Source organism: Hirundo rustica, chromosome 10 (assembly GCF_015227805.2).
Source record: "Hirundo rustica isolate bHirRus1 chromosome 10, bHirRus1.pri.v3, whole genome shotgun sequence".
Lineage (NCBI taxonomy): Eukaryota > Metazoa > Chordata > Aves > Passeriformes > Hirundinidae > Hirundo > Hirundo rustica.
Window position 1 is genome coordinate 4256999 of NC_053459.1, and position 27357 is coordinate 4284355.

The following is a 27357-nucleotide window of genomic DNA, read 5'->3' on the forward strand; positions in this document are numbered from 1 at the left end:
GATGTGACCTCACAGGTACGCAGCACTGGGCACGTGCCAAGTGCTGTAAATGTGCTGTAATGTTTCACGTCACCTGTACCTGTTGCAGGATTTAAAAAAAAAAGAGATCCTTGAATTTAAAGTCTCTTGCATAGGTTCTTTAGGCTCTCAGATAATTTTCAAGATTCTCTTCTCTCCCAAATATTTCTTGTCTTTTTAAAGGGAAGATTTGCCGAGGGAAAATCTGCTAGTTGTGATGTTTTGAAAGAAGGGAGAGAGGGAAAATATCCAGGATTTTACTTGTGGTACATCAGCTTGCTAATGACTTCACTCTAGAAGTAATGCTGTGTACTTCCACTCTAGAAATAATCATTTGGTGTGTGCATGTGTTGGGTTCAGCAGGGCATTGGGTGGAAGGGAGGCTCAGAGCAGGCTCTGTCCTCTGCTCAGCCTCTGCAGGGCTGTAGCCTGAAAATAATCTCAGCTTTTGGAGCAGTAGTAATGGCAATGACATAATAATAAAATTGTAGCTCTAAAGGTTTTCTGTGACATGCAAGAGACGCTCCATTTGATAAGGAGCTGTTGCTGACATTTGACCCTCACATAGCTTTTGTCCATCCCATAATGCTCTGTATTATTGGGGTATACTAATTTAGTTGTCTGTCTTTGAATTATTTTAAGCATCCAGGCATAAATCTTACAGAATCTGTATTTTTTTTTTTGTTTTGGCCAGCCTGTACACTCAAATCTGGCTTGCTGTGTAGGAATTGAATTTAGACTGAAGAATGGAAATACCTGCTGAAAAAAATAACTGGAAAACAATACCAAAAGCTTGTTATCTTATTATTCTGTTCATTATCTCAGTGAAATTCCAATGGAGCCTGCTTCTACGTGACCAATATTACACAGTAGCTGTGGAGGATACCCTCAGCATTCTCACCAGATTCTGTAGCTGTGCTCTTGCATACTCCAGAGCTTCTGCAAAGTTTTATTGATTAGGTTTTTTTTTTTTAATTTCTGTTAGGTGTATGCTGGTCTTTATGAAACTGTGGGTTTGTCTGCTTAAGGATAAGTTTCTAACTGTGTAGTGTACCTAAGAGGTATTAGTATACTTGAAGATCTTTGAGTATGTGGAATATTACACCGAGCTGATGCATTTTTGGATGTTGCTTTAAGTGCATTTGTGTGTGATGTGGAGGCAGAAATTGTTGTGTACAGGATGCAGCCATGTCTGACTGTCTGGGCTACAGCGTTGAATCCCCACGTCATTGCATGGAGGCCTGGCTTGTGCTCACAGCACTTACAGACACCAGTTTGGGATGTTTGTGTGACTTGTAGAGAACAAATTTCCACCTCATGCAGAACATTGAAACACAGGATCATCCCTCTGAAGGAGTAATCCCTTCTAATATAACTGGAGGGTGCTGCCCGTGGGGAAGGGAAGACCTCAGAGCACCAAGGTTTGATGTCAAAGGGAATCAGTCACATGTTTCGATCTTCACATCAATATTTCTACCTAATTAGGAGTTCTCTATATTGAACAGCAGTTGAGATGGCTCCTCCCTTTATCATCCTTCTCCATGAGAATGAGGAATTGCTGCCCATCCTACCTGCTTGCCTGGAGTCCTCCTGTGCTGCTCCGGTGGGAGAAGACTTGGGTTATGAGAATGAAAATTTCGGTCCTCACTTGTGATATCATCTGCCAAGACACCGTCACACTGAGCTTAGATCAAATATTTCATTAAACAAATGTTAGCCAAAAAGCTAACTTGAGCTACTCTGACTTCTTATAGACTCTTCTAGGATAGAAAAAGAAGGGGGAAGTGACAGGACAAGAGGGAATGGCCTTAAGCTGAAGGAGGGAAGTTTAAGATGGAGTAAATCCTTCCCTGTGAGGGGGGTGAGGCCCTGGCACAGGTGCCCAGAGCAGCTGTGGCTGCCCCTGGATCCCTGGCAGTGTCCAAGGCCAGGTTGGATGGGGTTGGAGGTACCTGGGATAGTGGAAGGTGTCCCTGCCCATGGCAGGGGTGGGATGAGATGGGCTTTAAGGTGCTTCCAGCCCAAACCATTCCATGATTCTGTGAATGTGCCTCATTTCCATCAGGCACTCTGCCTTTGGGGAGGGGATCTTGCTTTCCCGTTCAATGTTTGCAGTTCATTTACTGGCCATTTTCTGTTGGAGGAGATAAAAGGTAGAACAGCTCGACTGAAAAGGCAGCGTGGTTTATAGGAAGTTCTATCCCATTTGCTCCCACTGTGTCTGAGCTTTCAGGCTGTCTGGAAGCAATTCAAGTTACAGATTCTGGAATTTGTTGCTACTTCATGTTAAATTCCAAGAACTTAAAGAAGCTCCTCACCCCTGCAAACTCAATTGTTTGGAAGCTGTCCTTTCAACATTCCTGGCACGTAAAACCAGACCGGATAGGTGAAACAGATGATTTTTTTCACTATTGCTTTCCTGGAGTGACATCAAAAGCAATGTGAATGGACAAAATGCTCAGGGAGAAGCAAAAATCTGCTCCAGAACTGGTGCTGGACTAGTGTACAAATAGTTAACTCAGCAGCCTGGATGATCTGAATCTCTTCCAGGTGACCGAGTGCAGCTCTGTTTAGCTTCCTGCGTTTGTCCATGTGCAATTACAGGCTGGGGCTGCCTCGCCCTGGGTGTGCTTTCCAAGCAGCTGGGAATCGAAAGCTCCCCACTCCTCCTGCAGCACCCCTGAGGGTGTGAGGACATGCTGGATATCCGGGAGGGCTGATTTTTTTCAAGCCTTTTGCGATGGTTTCTGTGTAGTCTGGGAAGTGATGATTTGGCAGTTGGGGGCTGGCTGTTGATTTCCCCATTTGTCTTCGGGCGGTTTAGCGCTTGTGACACAACAAATCCTGCCGGGGAGGCTTGGGAGGGTGTTTAAGGTGTAGTTGTTTAAGTGCTGGTACCTATTTAGTTGCCTGGTCTGAGAAGATTAATTTTTTTTTTTTGTCACAGGGAAGATTCAGAACAATAGTGTGTGAGTTAGGAGGAATATTGTGAGCATATTGTGTCTGTCACCTTCCTTTGGTCCAAAAGAGCTGATCTCGAATGGTCATTTTCACCCCTGAGAGGTTCTACATGCTGAAAAGAGGAGGTTTAAATTCGATGTGATGTGTCAGAAATCTCTAAAGGGTCCACAAAATAATTTTTTTTTTTTCTTTTAGAATATGTTTAATAATCTAAAGCAAAGTGGTACCTGTTGCTTCTAACAGGTTTAGCTGTGGATTGTGTACATCCAGTTAATACTCAGTGCTACAAAATTGTTTTCCTTGAGATTATTCTGTTTGTATACTTAGAAAAGCCAGGAATGAATTTTTTTCCATGCTCCCTCTTGGTGTAGCAATAGGCTTTCCTTTCCCTTTGGCTCAATTTTGGAGATACCCTCATTTCTGAATGTATTTCTAACATTGTCATCTGGAGTGGCAAGTCATGGAATCATTTGTCCTAGCTTTTCCCTGTGTTGAAAAGTAACTCTTCTGTTGAAAAGCAAAAATTAAAAGCTGTATTCCTGTCCCTGCAGTATCACCCAGCGTTGTGAACTCTGCTGCTACTCAGCAGCACTTTTTCCTTGACAATAAGCGATTTATCCTTCCCTTAACTGTGGTTGTCACTGTCTGTCCTTACTGCACTTCCCCAATGACCTCTGGGATGCAGGGAACGCTCCCTTTACTTTGAAATACACACCGAAGTCTTTGGATTCGTGTGCCTTTTTTGCTCTTCCGCTTTTACCTTTTTAAAAATAATAAGAGATCGCAATTCTGGTTTGCTGTAACGGTGGATAATCTCCTTATTTGCACTATCTTTGAAATAATTCTCTCTCCTTTTCCACTCCATTTCCTTGTTGTCTTCCCACGCAGGCCTCCCTGTGGACCATGCCCAGCTCTCCTCCATGGTGCTGAAGAGTCCCCTGGGTGTGACCGCAGCCTTTCAGGTGAATCTGAACGCAGGCGCTCAGGGCTCATCCCCTCTGCTGAGCCCTGTCCTCAGCGACGCCGGCGGGGCCAGGACGGAAGAGGATGATGAGATGAAGAGGAAGGTGAGATCACGGGGCAGGGGAATGCTGGTGCCGTGTGGGAGCTGTGCTGGGCACTGAGGGTGCCAATGAGGAGCTGTGCTGGGCACTGAGGGTGCCAATGAGGAGCTGTGCTGGGCACTGAGGGTGCCAGGTGAGGAGCTGTGCTGGTGTCCTGGTTTGGAGACAAATTTGGGTGAAACCCCCTGTATAGGATCCCTCTGGGAAGCAAACCCAAGTGGCCCCTCCCTCCAACCGGTCCGAAAAAAAACCTCTTTGGAGAAAAGTGATAAAAGCTATTTTACCGAACAAAGTGCATACAAGTATAAAGAATGAATAATATGAAACAATAAAACCCCTCGTTCTGGGGTGAGATGGCAAATTGAGAAAGTCCTTGCCGTGGGTGGAGCTCGGCTCTCTCTCTCTCAGTCTCTCCTCAGTCCCAGTCCCTCCGGCGCTGCTGGAAAATGCCGAGGTCCAGGCCCCGGTGGGCCGCAGGTGCAGCCCCCAGTGCTCCCCTGGGTTTTCAGTCCAGAGCAGGTTTAAAGAGTTCCAAGAAAAAGGGAAAAAAACAGTCCAGGGAACTTCTCTGCCCTAGCTAGCTGAAACTAACTAAAAGCAAAAAGATCTCTGTCCTGCAGTCTCTCCAAGCTGGAGAAGAATGTGTAGGAGTCAGGCAGGTTTCTCAAAACAAACTCCGCACTTCTCCTTGCTCTTAGAACCAGTCTTAAAGGCACAGAACTCAATATACAGCACAAACAGAGCAGAGACTGGGGATACAAGCATCATAAAGTCACCCTAGGACAGCTGGGCACTGAGGGTGCCCGGTGAGGAGCGGTGCTGGGCACTGAGGGTGCCAGGTGAGGAGCGGTGCTGGGCACTGAGGGTGCCAGGTGAGGAGCTGTGCTGGGCACTGAGGGTGCCCGGTGAGGAGCGGTGCTGGGCACTGAGGGTGCCAGGTGAGGAGCTGTGCTTGCTGGGTGCTGATTGTGTCCTGTTCTGTGGTGGCCCTGGTCAAACTCCAGTGCTGGAGTTGGTCTGGTGTGCTGCGCTGTTGTGGCAGGAGTCCCCGCTGACCTGCTGTGTCATCTTCTTGTGTCTTCTCAGCATGGCCACTGGGACCACCTCCCTCTGGGTCAGCAGGAGCAGTGTGTCAGGGAACCGTGTTCAAAATCCACCTTTTGTACCTCAGAATGGAAACGAGTTCGGGTTGGATATTAGGGAAAGGTTCTTCACCCCGAGGCTGATCCTTGGAATGGGTTCCCTAAGGAAGTGACCGTGACACCAAGCCTAGCAAAGATCAAGGAATATCTGGATGGTGCCCCTGGTCATATGGTTTATTTTCGGGTGGATCTGCAAGGAGTGGGCAGCTGGACACAGTGATCCTTAGAGGTCCTTATTTTTTGAGGTAGCAGGTGTTTGTTTCCTGGGTTCCTTCCTTCCCATGCAGTCTCGTCATGGTCTCACTGGTCCATCTCACCGTATGTTGTTCCCCCAGGTCATGTTTTCTGATCAGAACAGGACCTTTAGAGGGGTCCTGGGGTGTTCCCCTTGAACTGTGGAGGACCTGAGCTCAGTGTGAATTCTCTCACATCCATTTCATCATGGGTTTGGTCAGCAGAGCTGGCTGTGTCATTGAAGCTGTCCTCTCCTCTCCTCCTTCTGTCTGGAGAGAGGCAGACACTGCTCTGGCCTTGGAGAAGCTTGAATCTCACTTTCTGGCAGGAGGGGGATGAAAATGCCCCTGATTTTTGCAGGTGCAGCGAGTTTCAAGCCAGGAGCAGCTTCTGGGTCTTCAGGATGTGCTTATGTGCAGGTGCTGTTCCATGCCTGGGCTGCTTTCATTCTGCCTACCAGTGAGCACTGGTTGCTTTAACAGGGACTCCCCCGCATCATGTGAGGTTTTCCTCACCCCCATGCAGAGCTCAGGATTTACTTCATTTCTTCCAGTGGGATAAAGAAGTCCACAGTAGAGTTCCATGAGCGTTTTTCTTGAAGACTCTCTGCTCTCCTTGCCTTGCTTGCAGAGATGTTTGTTGGCTCTGGTGCTTGAGAAGGATCCAGGATCTTCCACTACAGTGCAAGGAAAGCTCCTCTGTCCAAACTCAGTTCCATATGGAGTCAGTGGCCACGCTGGGATCTGCAGTTTTCCATACAGCCACAGAAAGAAACCACTTTGTGTGGTCTTTGCTTCTGCTCTTCTGCTTTCCCCACCCACTGGGGCAGAGCCCTTAGCTCTGCCAGGATCAGGATCCTCAGGCAAGAAGGTCACAGGCCCCTGCTCTTTGGTGACTTTAGCACATCCTTGGGCACCTCCAGGCACTTCTGTGATGCTGTTGGGAAGCACCCATGGTGTGGATGTGGTGTAAGGGCTGCCAGAGAGAGGAAGCTTTAACCAGTAAGTGGCAGCTGAGCTGCAGACAGCTCACCCAGCTGGCAGCTCCCCTGTCTCATTTAGACTTTTTGAGGTGGAGTTGATGGCTTTGCCTGATCACTCTGCTATTAGTTTCCATAGTTCTTTTAAAAATAACTCCTCTCATTTATCCTTATAGCTTGGAAATAATGAGCAGAGACAGTGTCAGCTGCCTTAAATGTGAAGCCCAACCCTCTCTGCCACATTCTGCAAGGTCTGGTGTTTTGGCAGCTTCTGCTCTTCTTCAGGCTGAAACTCATTTATGGAAGTGGGACTGTTTAGAAGGGAACTTCTTTTTATTGGATTTATCTTAAGCTTGGTCAGCTCCTGAGTATTCCAGGGCTTTGCTCTCTGTTCAGAGACGTTGTTTTGAGTGAAACAGATGCAGGAGGAAACCAGTGTTAAATTGGTTACATTTCACAGGAGTTTTACAGCTTTGTTGTACAAGAGAAATGTAATCTTACAGTGTTTCTCTTGACTGGGGCTCTGATTTGAAGGTGATACTGCTGTAGTTCCACCTGGTTGATAAGGGCATCTTCTGCAAACCCTCCAGCCCTCACAATGTGTGCTCTCTGCCCTTTGCTGCCGTGGTGCTGCTGGTCCAGTACTCAGAACTTGAGAAAGAGGAGGTTTTTTTTCCTTTCTTTTTAAATCACTGTGCTTTTCTTTCATCTTATTGGTAGATTTCTCCCTGTTCCTTTTCTAATGAAGGTTGGTTGTAGCAACCCACTTAAAAAATGGCATTGAACCCGTTGAATAAATGGCTTTTTGGGGGAGTTCCCCCGCCCAGAGTTATTTTTAACCCTTCTGAAGCCTGGTGTTTGAAGTGAAAAGTTAAAAACATTTTTAGCTGTTACAAGTTCAGAGTAGAGCTCTTCACTCCCCACAACCTGGGGCTGCTGCATCTGGTGAGTGCTGCATGTTTCCAGGTGGGATTGTTTGTATGTTATGTGGTGAAACACCGGTTTTTCCAAGTGGGGTTATTGACCTTGATGCCTGCTATGGCTGTAGAAACATTTTCTTTGGACTCTAGAAGGAGACTGCCACCTCGGAGAGTTCTTGTGTTTGCTTTTGAGGCGTGAGCTGATTTTCTTTCCACTTGCAGAACCCGAGGAGAAAGTGTTTGGCAGGACCCCTGTGCTCTGAGAGCCTTTCCACTCCTCCAGTGCAGGCTCTGCCCAGCAGCTGCTGCCAGCACTCAGCACAAGGGATGCACTTAGGACTGGTGCAAGACTGAAAAAAAGCAAGTTAGGGGCTCTAAACTCCACCAGAAAGCTATTTGGAAAGAGCAGGAACTTCAGAGAATACACAGAAAGGGCTGATGTGGTGGGAAGGGAGAAGGGAAGAGAAGTTGCCTGGGGAGAATAAAAGCCCTCTTGTGCCACAGGTTAGCACACAGTCAGCTGGAGAATGAAGCAGAAACCTGCAGAAATGCTCAGAGGTGGAGAAAAACGTGATCCATGCAGGCTATGAGAAGTGACAGGGTATGACCATGGTGTGATTTTAGTTTTTAAAAAAGCTCCCCCATCACTGCCTGCCTGTGTAGAAGTCCTGCTCCCATGTTTTCACACACCTACATGCTCTGTGAGATTTCTACACGCTCCAAAAGGGGATGTGCACCCAGAGCTGTGTAAAAACATCCCTGGTAGCAGAAACTCTCCTGTCCTGTGAGGAACTGCTGAGGCTGGGAAGTGAGGTGCTAAAACTGCTCAGTGTAGGCTCCAGGGAGGGCAGAAAAATGATGTTGTTTCCTTTGGGAAGAGGCTGCTTATGAAGGATTCCCACAGAGATTCCACAGCAGCTGAGGCTGCAGTCAGGTAAACAGCCCAAGGAAAAAAGCCAGGATCAGGCAGGGCTTTGCCTGACACCGTGTACCTGAGGCAGGTAGGCTGAAGTTAAGGGGATGGCCACTGGTTCCTCCAGGGAGGGGGCAGATGTGTGGAACTACAATAACTAGCATAAAATAACCTGAAAAGAGACTAGACAGCGTCTCAGAATTCATTATTTGAGGATACACACCTCTAGGGATCCTCTGGACTCAATTGAGAGGTTGAATGTCTCCTCCATGGGCAACACTGAGCTGGAGGATTGGAAAACAGTAGCTGTGCTGACAGCACTGGAGGCATCTCCAAGTGCTCTATAAGGAGAATTTTTAATAAACTCAGAACACACAAGGAAACAGGAGAAAGAATTTTCAGAGCAGTGTTTCCCTCAGAAGGGGAAGACCAAGTTTTAACATAACTCAGTGGTATTTGGCACAGAACTGCAGCACAGCATAGTGAGCTAAGGAGACGAAGCAGTCCTTGCCTTGAAGAGTGACTAATTCCTCAATATTAGATGATTTTTAGTAATATATGTTTTCAGGCTAACTCTGATTTTGTGTTGCAACTGCACAACATCTCTTACCACCATTTCATTCCTTTGTTCTTCCATATCCATTCTGTTTTCTCTTTAGAGAGCAGCCCAGAGCAATCACGCAGACAGAAACTGCTGTGCTTTGATTTTCTTTTTGTCTTAACTAATTAATATTAGTTCAAAGGAGCAGCTTGAGTGGAAGCTGTTAGTGGAAATAAACAGTTTTGGAAAAGGACTGTTTGCAGATCTGTTGGGCTGCGTTTGGTTAGAGAAGTGTTTAAAATCTAGGAATCTTGGATTAAGTGTTTCCATATTTTTGTGAAGTGTTCTCCTGATTTGAGATGGAAACTCATGTAATGGAAGTGTCCCAGGCCAGGCTGGGCAGAGCTTTGGAGCAGCCTGGTGTAGTGGAAGGTGTCCTTGCCCATGGCAGAGGCTTGGAATAAAATAAGCTTTAAGGTCCCTTCTAACCTAAACCATCTGACAATTGACATATAATTGCCATTATTTTTTAATACTCTTGCAATATAAGGAATATTTGCTATTCAAGGCAGCATGTGGGATTGTGATACTGAATGAAGAGATGCCCTGCTAGCAATGAGCTGCTCCATTTGCACAGAGCAAGGGGAGGTGGCTGTGGGGTTTGAGCTGATGCCCAGCAGGAAACAGAGGTTTGTGTTTCAGTGCTCACTGGTGGCTGTGTCCTTTCAGCGCTGCCCCACCGACAAGGCGTACTTCATAGCAAAGGAGATCCTTGCCACAGAACGCACCTACTTAAAGGACCTGGAGGTTATTACAGTGGTAAGTGGGCTTGACTTTCTTTCTTTTCCCTTTTTTTAACAGATCTGTGATTGTTAGGTTGAAAAAACTTGGAATGTCTTCTTGCGATGTAGCATAATCCATGAGTCAAGTAGCTGTCCCCTTCCTTGTTCCGTAGCTCCTTCTCTGGGAGAGCAGGTTCCTTCTCTGGACTTCCATCATTTGCTCCAGCAGCTATGTCCTCTGCCACCCTGATGACTCAGGCAAACTTTTGGCCTGAAATCTGTTTCATGGCTGTCTTCTCCATGGCTTTCCTTGGGAAGCTCTTAGCCTTGTGCCTTTGGATCTAAGAGCAGATGACAGTTGCCAAGAGCATCGAACCCATGGGGGTTTCGAGAGTTTTTTCCTGTTTTGTTGCTTCTGTTTCTTCCTCCTCCTTTCACCCAGAACAGACAAGTGAGTCCTGGTTTGGAGGGCAGCATGAATCTCTGGTTGATGTGCTTCTAAAAGAGCTTTTTTGTTCATGTGCTCCATGTTTGAACGCTGTGTCTGTTGTTTTAATTTCATCAAAGAAAACTTGAGTCCCTTACCGCTGCGTGGCCTCAGTGGAGGTGTTGTCTGCAAGCTCACTGAGCCCCATCTCACTCCAATTCCTCCCACAGGACTTCTCCTAAAAGAAGGGGGAATACCTCAGAAAAATCTCAGAGGATTTTTGTAATATCCCCGTCCCTGCCAGAGAGCGGGGAGCCGGAAGCGATAAAAGTGTGGAATGTGACCTGCACCGAGATGTCTGCAGCTGAGTGACAGGGCTCCAGCTCTATGAGAGCAGTTTTATCTGCGTGGAAGTGGCAGCAGCTGGGGCAGCCACTGGGTAACTGACTGTCACACAGCTGTCCCCAACCATCCCATCATTGCATTCAGAAACAAGCTTGTGCCCAGAACCAGCCATGGCCTTCATCTTCCTCATGTTTTGCAAGGAAAAAAACCAAAAAAATCCCATCTTTTCATTTTTCACAAATTACGTCTTCCCTGAATATTTCTTCTTCCTTCCTGCTGTTTTCCCTGTGCATACTTTCTCCTCCCCCATCACTGCAGGAGCAGGAATTTTCATACTAGCGATGAATTTCTGAAACAGAGAAGCTGATGAGGGTTTCTGGTTTTCCGGCAGTGGTTCCGCAGTGCTGTGATCAAGGAGAACGCCATGCCAGAGGGCCTGATGACACTGCTCTTCTCCAACATCGACCCCATCTATGAGTTCCATCGAGGCTTTCTCAAGGAGATTGAGCAAAGGCTCTCACTCTGGTAAGCCAGCAGGGGCACCTTTTTCTACATCCTCAAGTCAAAGCCAGACTACAGTTGGCATTTCCACATCAGGAGAAGCAAGGAGAAATCTTTTATGGAATTAAAGCTGTTTAATCACTACAAACCACGTTGCTCAAAGCTTTGCCTTGTATAGTATATAATATCCTGTAGTTGTAGGACTCGTGCACCAGACCGGGGGTTTTGTAAGCACACAATCGTTTAGGCTGGGAAAACACCTTTAAGATCATCAGTTGTTGAGAAAATCTGATGGTGTCTCTCAAGCCTTAGAAAAAAGAAGGAACACAAAGTCAAAAAGGTGAGGTGTGTGCTTTTCCCACACCTTCCAGTTAATGAATCTCCAGGTAAAAATCTAGGAAACATTTTTGTGATTCAGGTGGGAGTTTGGTTCTTGCAATGCAGTTCATTTTGCAGGTGATGGTTTTAGTCTTTTGAACTTTGTATTATTTTTCAGGTAGGGTTGTGTTATGACATTTATGTGGAGGTCTGAAACGTAATACTCTCAAAGAGACTTTCACTCAAGTTTCTTTCTAGGCCTTTGTCAGGTTTTTCAGCACGTCTTTGTGTTTGCTGTTTTGTGCTGCATCCATATTTAATGTGCCAAATTTTCAATCTGAACGGTAAAATAGGAATATCAAATGGCTGAAGGTTATGTCCTGAATTAAGACAGGAAATATGGAGAGAGAAAAGAGAAATTTCTTGATCCCCCATGTATGTTGCCTCCTTCTTTCCTCCTGTGTGTTCCAGGGAAGGCAGAAGCAATGCTCACATGAAAGGAGATTACCAACGCATCGGGGACGTCATGCTCAGGAACATGCGCACACTGAAGGTAGAGATGGGATTCAAGATGTGGAACTTGGGGATTATTGAGCTGTTCTGTTCTGTTTTGTCAAGGAGCAGAGCTCAGGTTTAATATTTCCATTACTCACAGAATCTCAGGAGGGTTTGGGTTGGAAGTGACCTTAAAGCCCATCTCATCCCACCCCCTTCTGTGGCAGGGACATTGCCTGCTTTCCCAGGCTGCTCCAAGCCCTGCCCAGCCTGGCCTTGGACACTCCAGGGATCCAGGGGCAGCCACAGCTGCTCTGGGCACCTGTGCCAGGGCCTGCCCACCTGTTACAGTCTGGTTCTTAAAATTATTCTAAATGCCTCTGCGTTAATGAAGGTGTAAACGAGACCATATGCCAAAGTCAGTAGTATGGGCTTTATTTAACAGCAAATAGCAGAGAGAAGGTGGAAGAGAAAGAAATAGAGAAGAGGTGGGGGAACAGAAAGAGAGGGACAGAGACAGATTAAAGAAAATATCACCACTCCATGCATCCCACCAGCATCCTGCTGATCCTGTCCAGCTGCTCTTGGTGGTGAGGGCCCCCCAAAAAGCACAGAACCCAATATATGCTGAGGCCAGGTGGAATGCCCAGGTGCCTCCCCCGGAGCGGGGCAAGTTCTACACAGTCTCTTGCAGCAGGCTGAAACACTTGGCATCACGTGCAGTCCTGTGGTGCAAGGCCACAGGAATAAGTCTGGGGAGCATTTTGGGGAGGTCTTTGATGGATGAAGGTCCCCCCTCAGCTGCCCCCCACGTGCATGTCCCATGGATGTGACCTTCCCAGGGTCGGGGGGCTTTACAGCTGATCCAGTTTGTGTGAGGGGGAGGATGGGTGTTCCCTGCCCCTGACCAGAGGTTTGGCCAGCACCCATAACTCTCCTCCTGTCCCCTTTGTCTGGGGGGTTCTGTGCAAACCAAACCTGGCCTCTGGGCTGTGGCCTCCCTCTCCCAAACCCAGCCAGCAATGATCTTCTGCTGGGTTTGCCTTTCCTGGGCATTCCTTCTTTTTCCTCTGCTGTGTTTACTTCTCCCTAGACCCGTGATTATTGAATAATAGTGTTCCCTTTATCTTATCAAAGCATCTTAACTCACAGTCCAAAGTCCCAGTCAGGCATCTTCAGGAGGGGCTGGGCTTCTGTGCTTGTAGCTTCTTCATGCAGTTTTGCCATGACAGGCAAAAGGTTCCTAACAGTGTTTAAGCCATGAACTGTCAGATTCTACTGTCTGACACCACCCTCACAGGCAAGAATTTCTCTCCAATATCCCTCCCAAACCTATTCTTTTTCAGTCAGTCTTGAAGTAACTTGCAACCAGTTATCGTTGAGAAACAATTTAAAAAGAAAACACGGTAAAATAATGGCAGGAAGGTTTTGTATCACTTGCTGCTTATTTAGCCACCTACATTTACCTTGAGAAAAGGTGTTTGTTGGTTGTTCAGCAGAAAACAAAGAAAAAATTGTTTATTCAGCTCCCCTATTGATATCTTGATTCACAAGGTTATTTAATTTAAAAATATACATATTTTTAAAGGCAGAATAATTTCTTCTGAAATGAAATCAACCTTATTTGGAACAGAGTGCCTCTGTGGGACAGTTAAATTAGTGCTGTAGAAGTGGAGTAATTAATTAAAACCAGTGGCTTGATTGGGAGTGCAGGAGTGTGGGACTGCTATTTCCACCACCAGCATTTGGTATTCAGGCACAGGCACAATACCAGACAGACACCTATTCTGGCCTTGACTGGGAGCTGCCTGCCTCTTCCTTTAGGTGTGAAAGACTTTTCCTCTGATCCAAGTAACTTTCTGTCCAATTCCACAGGAGTTCACCAGTTACCAGTTATCACTTCCTTTAGTTTTGAAAGATTTTTCCTTTGATCCAAGTAACTTTTTGTCCAATTCCACAGGAGTTCACCAGTTACCAGTTATCACTTCCTTTAGTTTTGAAAGATTTTTCCTTTGATCCAAGTAACTTTTTGTCCAATTCCACAGGAGTCTACCAGTTACCAGTTACCAGTTATCACTTCCTTTAGTTGTGAAAGACCCTTTTCCTTTGATCCAAGTAACTTTCTGTCCAATTCCACAGGAGTTCACCAGTTACCAGTTATCACTTCCTTTAGTTGTGAAAGACTTTTCCTCTGATCCAAGTAACTTTTTGTCCAATTCCACAGGAGTTCACCAGTTACCTGCAGAAGCACGACGAGGTCCTGACGGAACTGGAGAAAGCAACCAAACGCCTCAAGAAGCTGGAGACGGTTTATAAGGAGTTTGAGCTGCAGAAGGTTTGCTACCTGCCCCTCAACACCTTTCTGCTCAAACCCATCCAGAGACTGATGCACTACAAGCTGATCCTGGGGCGGCTGTGCAAGCACTACACAGCAGAGCACCGGGACTTTGCCGACTGCCGGAGTGAGTGAGCGCCCAAAACCCCTTCCTGTGGACATCCAGAACCCTGCCTGCGCCCTGGGAGCGCAAGAATTACAGATTCATGGGATCTCAGAATGCTTTGGGTTGAAAGGGACCTTAAATCTCATCTTATTCCCATTCCACCTAGATACTTCCACTAGAGCAGGAAGCTCAGAGCCCCGTCCAACCCGGCCTTGAACACTTAGGTTCACTCATGTTCAATTATGTCCACAAATTCAATGTAAGTGCTTCTTTCTCCTGGCATTCCAGGAAGTGGTTTTCTCACGGTGGATCCCAATGCTTCAACCAAAGCTAGAAAATTAGTCCTTTTCTTGTCTCCTAGCAGGGGAAAAAAAAAACAACGTTTTTTTTTACAAACTTTTTTGTTATTTAGATGTAAAATTATGACCAAAAAATGCTTCTTCTGTAGCGTCAGAAGCGTGATGATCATGACAAAGTCATCTTTGGCAGAAATAGTTTGGTTTGATTCTTTTAATTTACTTTCAGCTACACGTTAAGTGCTTTTTGTTTAAGCAAATTCTGAGGTACACAGTGATCTCCGGAAGCACAGGAGATGCTGTGAAGTCGCTTGCTCCATTTACCCTCCTCTAAAACACATTTCAACCCTCTGGCAGCTGGACTGGGTGATCGTTGGAGGTCCCTTCCATACGAACCATTCTGTTCTAAAATTGGCTCTGAATTTCCCATCTAAACCTCAGAGTCACTTTTCCAGGGGTGAAAGGGGTGGCCTGGGTCGCTCTGCTCCGCTCCCATTGGTGCTGTTCCCCACACAGACGCGCTGAAGGAAGTCACAGAAATGACCTCACAGCTGCAGCACAGCCTCATCCGCCTGGAAAACTTCCAGAAGCTTACAGAGCTGCAGCACGACCTGATTGGGATAGACAACCTCACAGCACCTGGCAGGGTAAGTGCCTCGCCTTAGTTTTTAGAGCCTTTATTTGTTTTATTTGCAAGGAAGTGCCTTTGGAGCGTGGATTTGCCATCGCTGCCCCTCTGGTCTGTGGGACAACTGTGAATTCCTTCATGTGGCTGTCTCAGGGGATGCCATGGGTGATGGGATCATCACCTTGGTGATGTTCTGAGCAACAGATCAGAAATGCTTCTGCTGAACCTCTGGCTGCAGTTCTGTGTGTCCAGTACGATACTGGGTACACTGGGGTGTGGTGCTCTGTGCTGGAAATCCACTCCCAGCTCTGCTTGCGTCTGCCTGGTGCCAACCCAGAGAAGGGAGGGATGGCAGGAGCCCCAGCACTGGCCTAAGCTGGTGTGGGTGCCTCTGTGTTAGAGGAGTCTGTGCAGTTCCTGCCTGGTGTTTTGTTTCTTTGTTTTTGATAGATGTACTGGGCATAAATACAGGAGCATCGCATGTGCTTTGGGGATGCGATGGCAGTCACTGCAGTGGGATGTAAGTGTGATAGGGGAACTGCTGGTGTCCAACAGGAATTCTGCTCCTTTCCCTTCTCTTCCTTCACTGATTTAAATGCTGGCTGCACCAAGGAGCTGATTCGTGTCGCAAAAAAGGAAGGAAAGTGTCATCGGCCCTCTGAGAAATCCATTAGTGATCATTGCTGGGCACCAATCAACATCTGTGTGCTCTGGGATGAAAATACAATTCCCTCGAGGCAGGAAGGATCAAACATTGTCTCACTTCTTCTTTTCCATGCAGGAGTTTATCCGGGAAGGTTGCTTGTACAAGCTCACGAAGAAGGGTTTACAGCAGAGGATGTTCTTTCTGGTGGGTGTTGCTTCTGACATTTATAAACCCAAAGTCTCCGAGATGAAGTTGTAGGGGAAGTGTGTTTTCATGTTCTTGTGTTGAAAATCAGCACCTGGGACTGAAAACTTACTCTAAGCAATGTTTTTAGAGGGCATGGCCGGGGCACTGCTCTCCGGTCAGCTTGGTGCCTTAATGGCACAGAGTTTTAACAGAATTTAAAAATTTCATTTCCTCTCTTATAAGCAAACAAAAGAGATGTTCGAAGGGTAGTTGGCCAAACTGACTGAGAAATGGTATTTTTCATGCATCTACTGTGGCCTTTAAACAACAGATTTTTAAGGGAGATGTCAGAAAAACCTTGGCCCTGCCTGCTGCTTTCAGAACACTGATTGTTCTCTCCCTGCCTTTCCAGTTCTCTGATATGTTACTGTACACAAGCAAAGGGGTCACAGGGACGAATCAGTTCAAAATCCACGGACACCTCTCTCTGCATGGCATGTTGGTAAGTGGTTCCATGTTGCCTCACAGGGTTCAGGAAATGGCTTTGCCTAAGGCAGGTTGAGGAATTCCTTCAGGGCACAAGGACCAAAGCCACAAACTGCTCCAGGGCTCAGCAGCAATCGGTCAGACAGAGCTTTTTTTACCTGCAGGTGATGAGTCTGTTCCTTCCACATTAGCGAAACAGCTGGAGCACACCCTGGTGTTCATTTTCACACCGCTGTGAGAGGCTGATCTGGAAACAGGGATTTATTTATCCTGGTGTTTTGTCCCCCAGCACACACCTCGGCATGTAATCAATCCTCCTGCCTCCCCACACCTCTTCTAACAGGATTGTTCTTTCTGTCTTTGGTTTGCAGCTGATAGTGCTCGACCCTCCGGTAAGTCAGGAGCCAAATCTGCTCCAACCCCTTCCTTTCCTTGCCCTCTTGGAAGTGGTGTTGTGCCCCTGCAGTAGAAACACACCTTAGATTTTCATATAGAGCCAAAATAGACTTGAAAGTAGGTGGTATTCATCAAAGAGTTGCTGCTCTGCACTTCCTGCAGCCGGGTTGGAATCCTGTTTGACTCCAGTCCCAGCCAGCACAGACGGTTTTAGTGTTTATTGGTGACTGAGCACTGATGAGGAAAATCTTTTCTTTTCCTGCAGGTGGAGGAGAGTGAGAATGAATGGTCCGTCCCACACTGCTTCACAATCTATTCTGCACAGAAAACCATAGTGGTGGCAGCCAGGTAATCCTAGTTTTCCTGTGGCTTTGATGGATTCCTTCTGCAGAAAGTTACTGGTGCAGAGCCAGGGGGGTGTTTCATGCAGCTCCTTCAAAATAAACCCAGGGCTCTTCACAACTCCCTTTTCAGTGTTGAATTTTGGGATGGAGTAGTTTATCCTGGGCTGATCCCCAGCGTGGGCAGCAGGACAGGGATTGGGATTCTGCCCCTCTGCCCCACTCAGGTCAGCCCCCACCTGCAGAGCTGCCCCAGCCCTGGGCCCAGCACAGGGAGGATGTGGAGCTGCTGGAGAGAGTCCAGAGGAGGCTCCAGGGTGAGCAGAGGGATGGAGCAGCTCTGCTGGGAGGAAGGGCTGGGAGAGCTGGGATTGTTCACCTGGGGAAGAGAAGCTCTGGGGTGACCAAACTGTGGCCTTGCAGTGCCTGAAGGAGCCAACAAGGAAGATGGAAAAAGACTTTGGACAGGGATGTAGGGATGGGACAAGGGGGAATGGTTTCCCATTGCCAGAGGGCAGGGATGGATGGGATATTGGCATGGAATTCTCACCTGTGAGGGTGGTGAGGCCCTGGCACAGGGTGCCCAGAGAAGCTGTGGCTGCTCCATCCCTGGAAATGTCCCAAGGCCAGGCTGGATGGGGCTTGGAGCAACCTGGGATAGTGGAAAGTGTCCCTGCCCTCATGGGGTGGGATGAGATGAGCTTTTAAGTTCCCTTCCCACCCAACCCATCCTGTGATTCTGTGTTTCTGTCTGACCCAAAACACAAACAGCAGTGATAGGGTTGCCATTGTGCTTGTTTATTTGAGAGTTGCCAGTGTCATCCTTCAAACCACTTCAGGAGACAAAATCTAAACATACAAATATTTTAGAGACTCAAAAGAACTAAAACTCAGAACATGCGAATTGCTGTGAGGAGGGGAGAGCTCCTGCAGAATCTCATGGAGGAAGCTGGGGAGAGGAAAAATTAAAGGCTGACTTGGAAATGGAAACAATCCTTTTTCAGCCTAAATTATCCCTGTGCAGGGAGTTTGGTGCCTTTCTGTAATTAAGATGTCTCCTGCACCTGGTGTTAGGATCAGCTTTAGGAGTTTTTGTCTTTCTGCAAGTCTGCTATGGAAAGGCAGCTGGAATCAGGGATGCCAACGATGCAGGGTGGGAGCGCTAAATCTCAGCCTTAAATCATAGAGGTTTTGCTGCTTGATGACCTGTTCTTGAAAAACAACCCCTACAGATTATTTATACATCACGTGTGTAATGGCACAGGAGCCAATACGGTTGGTATGCAGATGTGGTTTATTTAATTCCGACCTAACACCTGAGAATGCAATTTTTTTTTTTAAGATCAACCATTTCTCAGTGGCTGTGAGTCATAAGGTGCTCAAAAGATTTTTAAATTTGGAAAAACAAATGGAATTTTTACCTTGTTATGACTTTAAAATAGCTCAAAGAATACCTGTCAAAAATAAAAATTGCTGCTAGGCTTAGACCATGTGTGAAATTTTCAGTCTAAATTAAAAACTTTCAGAATAAAGAGACGGTTACCAAAACAAAGGAATGCTGTGGCTGTGTCTAAAGCCAAACCTGCCACTGCTGCATCCCCGTGGATACAGATACGCCTTGAAGGACTGTGAATGTCTCACCTTTAGTGGATTCTGGGAGGGGGGAAGGAAATTTCCTCTTCCTGTGCTCTGGGTTTTACTTCCTTTGAGATGTCAGGTACATCCCAGACGCCCTTTAAAAATGGGCTGTGCTTCAGGCTGCCATTTATCCTTCAGAAATATCATGGATCATATTCCTCCTCTCCAGAACTCCCCTCCTGACCCCTGCCAGCTGTCTGCTCATTTTATTTGCTGTAAAGTCCAAGTGTTAAATTGTTAGTTTAGTCTTGTTTGAAAGCTTGAATACAGAGGTAGAGGCTCTATGAGGTCACTTTCCTCTCTGGAAAGCTCCTGCTTTGGAGGAATTCTAATTCTGGTTTTATTTATCCGATGGAAGGATTCTGCCCCTTGTTTTGGGCAGTGAGCTGTGCCTTCAGCACAGCTCTGGGCTGGCACATCCCCATTCCCACTGCTTCCCTTGCAGTACCCGCCTGGAGATGGGCAAGTGGATGGAAGACCTGAATGTGGCAATTGAAATGGCCAAGAAATCTACTGAGAAATCCGAGATGCTTCTGGAAAACTCCGTGTGCAACCGCTCCAACAGTAAGTGGTGTTCCCTGTGTTCCCTGCCTCCTTGAAAGGCAGCAGCTGTCCTGTTCTTTCTGCTTTTCCTTTTGTGGGTTTGATGACATAAATGACGCCTTTTTATAACTCATATGGTAACGGAGAATTAATTGGGCTTTGGTTTTAATCGAAAGAGATGTGCTTGTCTTCCTAGCCTGATGTTCAAGGCAGCTTTAAATGCAGCAGAGACGCTCCCATTGCAGAGTTGTTAATTTTATAAGGTCTTTAGTTACCCTTTATGCAGATTGTTCTCAATTTAACCAAGCGGGGAATTTTTTTTGTTCTGAAATGTAGTGTCTCTGGAGGTCAGCTTTTACAGCCCCCTGTTCCCGTGCCTGTCTGGTGGTGTTATGGCTGTGCTGAAACATGGTGGCTTTTTTTTTTTTCCTGGAGACCTCTGTTCTGTTCCTTGACTCAAGATGAAGTGTGGTCATTTTTGTTTGACACAGCACTGACCCAAACCACTCTGTGATTTTATTCTCGTGGAAGGTTGGGACCAGATGAGCTTTAAGGTCCCTTCCCACCCAAACCATCCTTTGACCCTGTGAGTCAGCTGCCCCAGGCAGAGCTGAGTAATGAAGCCCATTCTGATGTGCTTAGAGTGGTCCTAGGAGCTGTGTAACCAGTTCAGCCTGACACACTCAGAACCGGACCACGGCCGGAGAAAACCGCCTCGCTCGGGAATCCCAGCTTCTGCTTCTCCTATCGCACGGTTTTCTTAAACCCCTCCCCGATTCTCCTCCCCCAGGATCCTCTGATGAGGTCTCTGTAGAACAGGAGTCCGAAGATGACATTCACTCCTCTCGTAGCTCCTTGGACAGGCAGAGCCACCACCGTGCCAACACAACCATGCACGTGTGCTGGTACCGCAACACCAGCGTCTCCATGGCCGACCACAGTGTGGCCGTCGAGGTACCCAGGGCCGCGCTGGCCCCGCTCCGTCCCTCCTGCCTCGGCCTCCGTGTCCCACACGGCCAGGGCAGCAGCTCTGTGTGCAGGGAGAGCGTGGGCCCTGCACACCACTGCATGCTGTCCCCTCTCTTCCTGTCTGTGTGTCCGTGCTCGCGCTCCTCTCTCCGTTCGGCAGCGGGACCAGAGCAGGGAAGGTTTAAAGGAAACCCGGGATACCCTGGGGCTGGATCTCTCCTTTGGGTTTCATCCTGCTTGCTGGAGGACTGAGCATCCCCTGTGCCCGGCACTGCTGATGCTGGGGTCAAGTCTTGGAGTCAGTTTTGGGCCCCTCACCACAAGAAGGACGATGGAGGGGCTGGAGCGTGTGCAGAGAATGACAGGGGAGCTGGGGGAGGGTCTGGAGCACCAGGAGCAGCTGAGGGAGCTCAGCCTGGAGAAAAGGAGGCTCGGAGGGAACCTTGTGGCTCTGCACAACGCCCTGACAGGAGGGTGCAGCCAAGGGAGGTCAGGCTCCGCTCCCAGGGAACAAGGGGCAGGACGAGAGGGAATGACCTCAAGCTGCACAGTGGAGGTTCAGGTTGGGAATCAGGAAGATTTTCATGGAAAGAGCGGTTAAGCATTGGAGCAGGCTGCCCAGAGCAGTGGTGGGGTCACTATCCCCAGAAATGTTCAAAGAATGTGTGGATGTGGCACTTAGCCAAATTGTTCAGTGGGATTTGGTCAAACTGATCATTAAAGTTGATGATCTTGGAGGTCTTTTCCAACCTTAATGGTTCTATGATTATGAGTTCCCTATCCAGGATATTTTCCTTTAGAGATTGGCTGTGCTGTACTGAGCTCTGGTTAGCTACTGTACTGCACCCAGAGTTAAGAAGAGGGAATTCAGTTGGAATTCTCTGCCCTTCCCTCGCTGGTACAACTGAGCAGCCAGCTGTCTTTTCATGGCAGCATCATTTCATGCTGAGCAGAGATGTTTATGAAGTGTCCAAGGCCAGGCTGGCTGGGAGTCTGAGCAACCTGCTCTGGTGGGAGCTGTCCCTGCCCATGGCAGGGGTTGGAACCAGATGAGTTCTAAGGTCCCTCCCAACCCAAACCTTTGAGGGACTCTGTGAGCCACTGGTACCCGTGGTCTTGCTGCTGCTCGCAGGGCAGGGCAGCACTGGTGGCACATTTGGGCACTGAATCCCCTGCAGATTCCGAGACTGATCAGCTCAGCACTCCTTCCGCTGCTTGCGCCAACTCTACAGTTTTACTTTAGGCAGCAGCTTGGCAGGGTGGGAAGGACACCTTCCTGGAGGCTGGCATGCTTGGAAGACTTCCAGAAGTGGGAAGCACCCCAAATACCATGGAGAGAAAAAGGAGGTCACTAACCTGACAAAAGCAATGGGGCAGGGGGCTGCAGCATGTGTGTGTGCCTGCCTGTCCCGCTCTGCTCTTGAGGCACTTGTTTAACTGGAGTTAAGAGCTTGGGCACTGCAGCTCCTGTGTTTTTCTGATAGAGACAGTGTGGATCAGCTTGGTAAGGGAAGTGCTGTAGATGTGACCTGGGCTTGAGGTACAGACTTTGGGCGCTTGAGCCGCTTCTGTCGCGGTTTCTGTTGGAGGGGACAGGCCTTTCCCTGCTGGCACCTTGGGAAAGACACCAGTTCACAGTCCTGTGCATGGAAAACAAGCCCACCCTGCTCCAGGTTCTGGGATTCAATGTGTGAGTTCTTGCACTTCCTCTCACTCTGATCTGTTCCATGTTCTAACACCGTCATTTTTTTCACAATCCATTTTCCTTTGACAGCCACCTTTCTTGCATCATTCCTCTCACCCTAACATTCTGTTTTTCTCTTTCTCTCCCCCTTTCTCTGCTCAGCTTTCTGCTCTCTTGCTGTTTCTCCAGAGCTTCCTCCTCGCTATTTGCTGGGCCAGGCCCAACGGCCCAACACAATCACCCATGTTTGTTGGTACCGGAACCAGAGCCTATCCCTGTCTGATTACCTGTGCATGATCCAGGTAAAGATGCCTCTCACATTTTCTGCTGGTGGGGAGGAGCCATGGGATGCCCAGGAAAACATCCTGCTTCCTAACTGCCCACGTGAGGATCCTCGTCCTCCGAGGCAGACGTGTACCATTGCCTTGTCAAGACAGGATTCCCTCCTGTTTATGCCTCAAAAAAACGGTTCTCTCTGTAAATCTGCCATGTAGCCTGTCTTTTTCTCAAATTACGAAATTCCTGTGCTGTCATTCCATGCTGTAGGGTTCCCTGTCCTGCTGGCTGCCTCCTGCTGTCCCCTCCCTGCAGCCCTTTCCACGCCGGCTTTGCTCCGTGTAGCTGCCACGTGTTGTTTGTCTCCCTCTCCTGCTGCATTTCCCTTCTCACACCGTGTGCTCCGTGTGGGTTTTCTGCACGTGAGAAGGGGTGGCTGGAAGGGATGGAGCCTGGTGGCTGTCACCACGCCTGGGAGGCCCCAGGGAGCAAGCAGGAGCAGCGTTGGGCTGTTCACCTGCCGCAGGATGGCAGCCTGTGATTTCATGGGAGTCCTCTTCTCCTTCTGTGCCAGAACCAACTCTCTGGGTATCTGCTGAGGAAGTTCAAGAACAGCAATGGCTGGCAGAAACTGTGGGTTGTCTTCACCAACTTCTGCTTGTTCTTCTACAAGACACACCAGGTGGGCAGGTGTAGGTGAGGGGATGATGGTCAGGGGGCTGGGGGGATCTGGGGGTCCTGGACTCTCAGCTCCAGGGGCAAATCACTGCTGTTTGAAGGAGAGGAACAGAGGGATTTCATGAGGAAGCTGGTCTCTGAAAGGCTGTGGGCATTTCTTGTGGAACTTAATGAGAATTTCCAGTTCTGATGGTACTGATGACCTCTGGGTGAGGGACAAACGTCTCCTCATGCAGTGACTAAAGGATGTGAGGAACACAGCAGCCTTTGGACCTTCTTTGTCCACTTCTCCCTGTGCTGGGCTTCAGCTCAGCCTGACAGGCTCCAGGGATTTTTCTACCCATGGTGCATTCAGCACCTGTTTGATAATGAACCATGGTGCAGCACAATCTTTTCATCTTATTAACCAAATAAACTGTGTTTATTAACCCAGTACTTGGGTTATTCTGGCTTCTTGCCTTGAGGGCACATTTCTTTTGTGAGGGTCACTTGAACTTTTTTGTCAGATCTGTGCCTCAAGTTCCACAGAAAGGGTGCAGAGAAGGAGGAGGGAGCCCAGGAGGCAGCGCTGGGCAGAGGAGCAGAAGCAAATAACTATAAATAAAAAATGAAAGGAGCTGGGGGAAGGTTTCATTACAAGCTGTTGGTGGCCTTGCAGAAGAGTTCTCCTGTTGCCTCCTGAACAAGAGCGCCCAGCCCTGAGCTGTGGCCCGTGGCAGGGGTGCCTTGCACTCAGGGCTGGGCTCTTGGGCTCTTGCAGGATGATTATCCCCTGGCCAGCCTCCCCCTGCTCGGGTACACGGTCAGCTGCCCTGTGGAGGCCGATGCCATTCAGAAGGATTATGTCTTCAAGCTGCAGTTCAAGTCCCACGTGTATTTCTTCAGGGCTGAGAGCAAGTACACCTTTGAGAGGTAATTTTCTGTTTTCTCTGTCTTGGTTTATAACCTGCTTTCAACTCAGACTAGGAGGAAAGAGAGGATGGGATGACCAACCACTGGGTGAGCTTCCAGCTCACGTAGGGATTTCAAGGGAAAAATGTCCAATGCACAGTGGATTTGTCTTGCTTTTTTCACTGTTGCTTTGCTTTCTTCCACATGAGCAAGGCTGTTACCTATTTCCTAATTTATTGTTAAGAAAAGCAATAATTCTTGTCAGCTTGTCACCCTTGATAACATTGAGAACTCATGAGAGTTCTCTGGAGCTCAGAGCAGTGTAGACTTGTTTCTTGGACAGGCAACCACCTTCTGCAGCATCTCAAGCTGTTTCTTTGAAGAGTTAATTTTCCAGAAGACTTGTAAAAAAAAGAAAATGGCTGTTTCGGGAGGTTTGGGAAAGGGGTACAGCTCATAACAAAGGACAAGATTACCTGTGAGTGAGGGTTAAGCATGTCTTGTCTTTTCCTGGCAGGTGGATGGAGGTGATCAAAAGAGCCACCAGCTCTCCAGCCAGGTCGAGCCTGCTGCTTCCCAAGGAGAAGGACACTCACACAGACTGACGTGGGGCAGAGCTGGATCTCTGCTGGCAACACCAACAAAAGAAGCAGGTGGGAACAGGAGTCTGGAGTTGACAAAGCAAAGAGCCAGGAGGCTCATTCCCCCCAGTATGGAAAGCGGGAGTGAGGGGCTGCAGACAGGGATCACATCCATTCCCGATGGCGTGCAAGAGGGTCAAGTCTGTTCCCGCTGAACCTAGAGAGAGCCCAACAACAGCGGTGCTGCAGTGCACACATCGTGGGAGGGTTCTCGTTCCGTTGTACAGTGACACCTTCACCTGCCCTGAAGGCAGGCACCACCCTCTTTTTACATTTTGACTGGATGATCGGCACACAGGAGAAAAGCAGCAGCTTCCAGTGGTGCAGCTGGCTGGCAGCAGCGGCTGCCAGGGCTCCCAGGCTGTCCCAGGTGCTCCGCGTGGGGCTGGTGGCACAACCCGTCCTGCTGCTGTAACCATCAGCCTCGTTCTGAACAGGCACTGCAGCTCTCCCAGAACAGCTCTGCTCCTCAGGAGCTGCCAAGGCAGCGCTTTTCCAGGGAAGCAGGAAGACTGGGTCTCTGCTGAGCTGTGGAGGTGTTGGTGTGTTGTGGCTCGGTGCAGGGGGGTGCATGGTTTGTCCTCTGAACTCAATCGCTATTCTCATATCACAGCTCCAGTTTCTTTATCCTCTAGCAGGAGTTAATAAGGCACGGGATGGCAAACACTCTCCACTCTGGTGTGGGTGATGTTTTCAAGGCATTTAAGCACTGTAGGAGAACAAGCCTCTGAAAGTCACCGTTGCTTGTACTTTTGTCATGCAAAGACTTCTGAAAATCCCTAATCTTCTGTTTCAGTTTGGGGTGGGATCCATCTTCTGTTTCTCATGAAGGTGTAAAAGTCACTGGATTCCAGATGGAGCATTAGTGTCTGTGACTCTATTAAATTTCTGTATTAAATCTGAAATGCTTGCAGCTTGTTCTCTTTCATGAAGCTGTCACCTTTGGGTGCCTCCACGGAAGGACTGACATATGCTAAGTGCCACAAGATGCTGTTGGACGTGGTTTTGATGGGCTGTGGGGACTCTGATTTTTATTAGATAGAACAGTGTTTGTGTAGTAGCAGAAGGAAGAATGCAGTGAGGCAGTGAAAGCAAAAGGAAAGTGTCGCGTGCCGTGAGGATGGAGGAACGTGGAGATCCCATGGGACAAGGGGAAGGACAGAGGCCAGCAGAGGGCTCAGTTATGGCCTCAAGCATACGAGGGATGAGGACTGAAGGGAGGGGGAAGCCAGAGGGATTTTCTTGCTTGGCATTTGCATCCTAGAGGAGTGATTGCTGATCCAGCCTTTGCACCGCTGTCACGGAGACCATTGTCCCATTAAGTTAAATGTACTTAATTTATTAGCGTCTTCATTTATTATTTTTTTAATTACCTGTTGTAGGTGTATCCATGTGGACTGATTAGACATGTTATACCGTGGCTGAATATGACTGTTCAAAGTAAATAAGCATCTTGGTATAAAACTCTCTCAGCCTCTTATTCCTGAGCTCCCCATCCCCATTCCTGAGCCCATCATCCCAGGTTACTCAGTAGTTTTCCACGACTCTGGATCTCAGCTCACCCTGTACCAAGAGCTCTTCATGCAGAGTGGGGATGGTGTGGGGGAACAGTGAACTTTAAAAAGGGTGAGGATTTCAGTGGTGTGTCAGTTCCATGAAATATTTTATTTTTCCAGAACTCTCCAGGAGCGTTTTTGTCTTAACGAAAGGCATGAGAAGTTTCCTAAGAGCAGCATTAGGCAAGAACAGAATGAAAGCAGGTCCTTCTGGGTTAGTTTCTTGCCATGGTGCTACGGTGTATGTAAGGAGGAGATGCAGCTGGAACTGCACAGCTCGATAGTCATGGTCGCACTGTTTCAAAGACCACCCAGCTCCATCCCTCCCCTTCCTTTCCCACCATGGGCAGGGACATCTTCCACTATCCCAGGGTACTCCAAGTCCTGCCCTGCCTGGCCTTGGACACTTCCAGGGATGGGGCAGCCACAGCTTCTCTGGGCAGCCTGTGCCAGGGCCTCACTACCTTCAAAGGGAAGAATTTTGTCCTAACAGCTAACCTAACCCTGCCCTGTCAGCGTGAAGCCATTCTCCCCTTGTCACCCTGGAGCCTTCTCTTCCCCAGGCTGAACAACCCCTACACCACGAGTTTTGCCTCTTCATGCTTGAGCTTCATCCAGGGCAACGCAGTCTTGCTTCACTGCTTAAGAAACCAGACTTACAACCTGACTTTTGTGCAGTAATTCCTGACACATTTAATGTAACAAACCAGAGCTGTTCTGGTGACTGCTGCCTTCTCCTCCCTGGTCAGAGAAGTGATTCTGTTACACCAGTGAACTCTTTCTGGCTGTGCCAGGAGCCAAGTCCTCTGCTGGGCAGGGTTAGTGCCTGATGGGGAAGTGCCAGACTCGCAGTTGTGTAAGGCAAATGCACCACTCCAGTTCCAGACTGCACCCACCCCCACAGCTCTGCATTCTCACCTGTGATTCTGCACTCCAGCTGCAGGTGAGGCCAGCTCATCACCGCTGTCCTGGCAACAGCCTGCTGAGCTGAGCACACGGCATTTAGCAAAACTCCCCCCAAAGAGCACAGTCAGAAGGACATTAATCAGTTCTGCTTCTTGGCTCCAAGGGAAAAACAGAAGAGGAACACTGTGGAGTTGGTCACAGCCTCAGCTGCGCCTCTCACCTCTGTTCCTGCCCCGGGATGGACAATCACAAGGGTTTAAACGCAATTAAAGTGGCATCTCCAAAGTGTTCACCGTGTCCTTGGCTCACACAGGCTCAGGATTGCCTGGTTCAGCCCCTGCTCCTGCAGGGGATTATCACCAAAGCCGGAGACTCCACCACCTCCCCCTGCAACCCCTGCCCCAGCTGGGCCCCTCCCAGCTGCAAAGTGAGACAGAGGAAGGCAGAGATGCCCCGCTACCAGTCCAGCCTGAGGCTGAAGACTGCATATAATGAACAAACTCCAGCAAAAACCG

General features: G+C 48.3%; 1 protein-coding gene across 6 annotated transcripts in view; it reads left to right on the forward strand.

Moving 5' to 3' along the window:
• Positions 1-24999, forward strand: part of FARP2 (FERM, ARH/RhoGEF and pleckstrin domain protein 2) — a 73288-nt gene extending 48289 nt beyond the window's left edge. For 2 of the 6 annotated variants that reach the window (XM_040073979.2, XM_040073977.1), the window contains exons 14-27: positions 3868-4046; positions 9502-9591; positions 10718-10851; positions 11617-11698; positions 13865-14102; positions 14894-15024; positions 15787-15855; positions 16250-16339; positions 16985-17067; positions 19144-19262; positions 20032-20195; positions 22745-22852; positions 23609-23760; positions 24257-24999. In XM_040073979.2, coding sequence (XP_039929913.1) covers positions 3868-4046; positions 9502-9591; positions 10718-10851; positions 11617-11698; positions 13865-14102; positions 14894-15024; positions 15787-15855; positions 16250-16339; positions 16985-17067; positions 19144-19262; positions 20032-20195; positions 22745-22852; positions 23609-23760; positions 24257-24344 — 1727 coding nt within the window. In that variant the 3' untranslated portion in view covers positions 24345-24999. Of the gene's footprint in view, positions 1-3867; positions 4047-9501; positions 9592-10717; positions 10852-11616; positions 11699-13864; positions 14103-14893; positions 15025-15786; positions 15856-16249; positions 16340-16984; positions 17068-19143; positions 19263-20031; positions 20196-22056; positions 22197-22744; positions 22853-23608; positions 23761-24256 lie in introns of those variants that run through there. The other 4 variants (XR_009208146.1, XR_005702326.2, XM_040073978.2 and 1 more) reach the window with 4 other exon arrangements.
• Positions 25000-27357: the final 2358 nt, after the last annotated feature.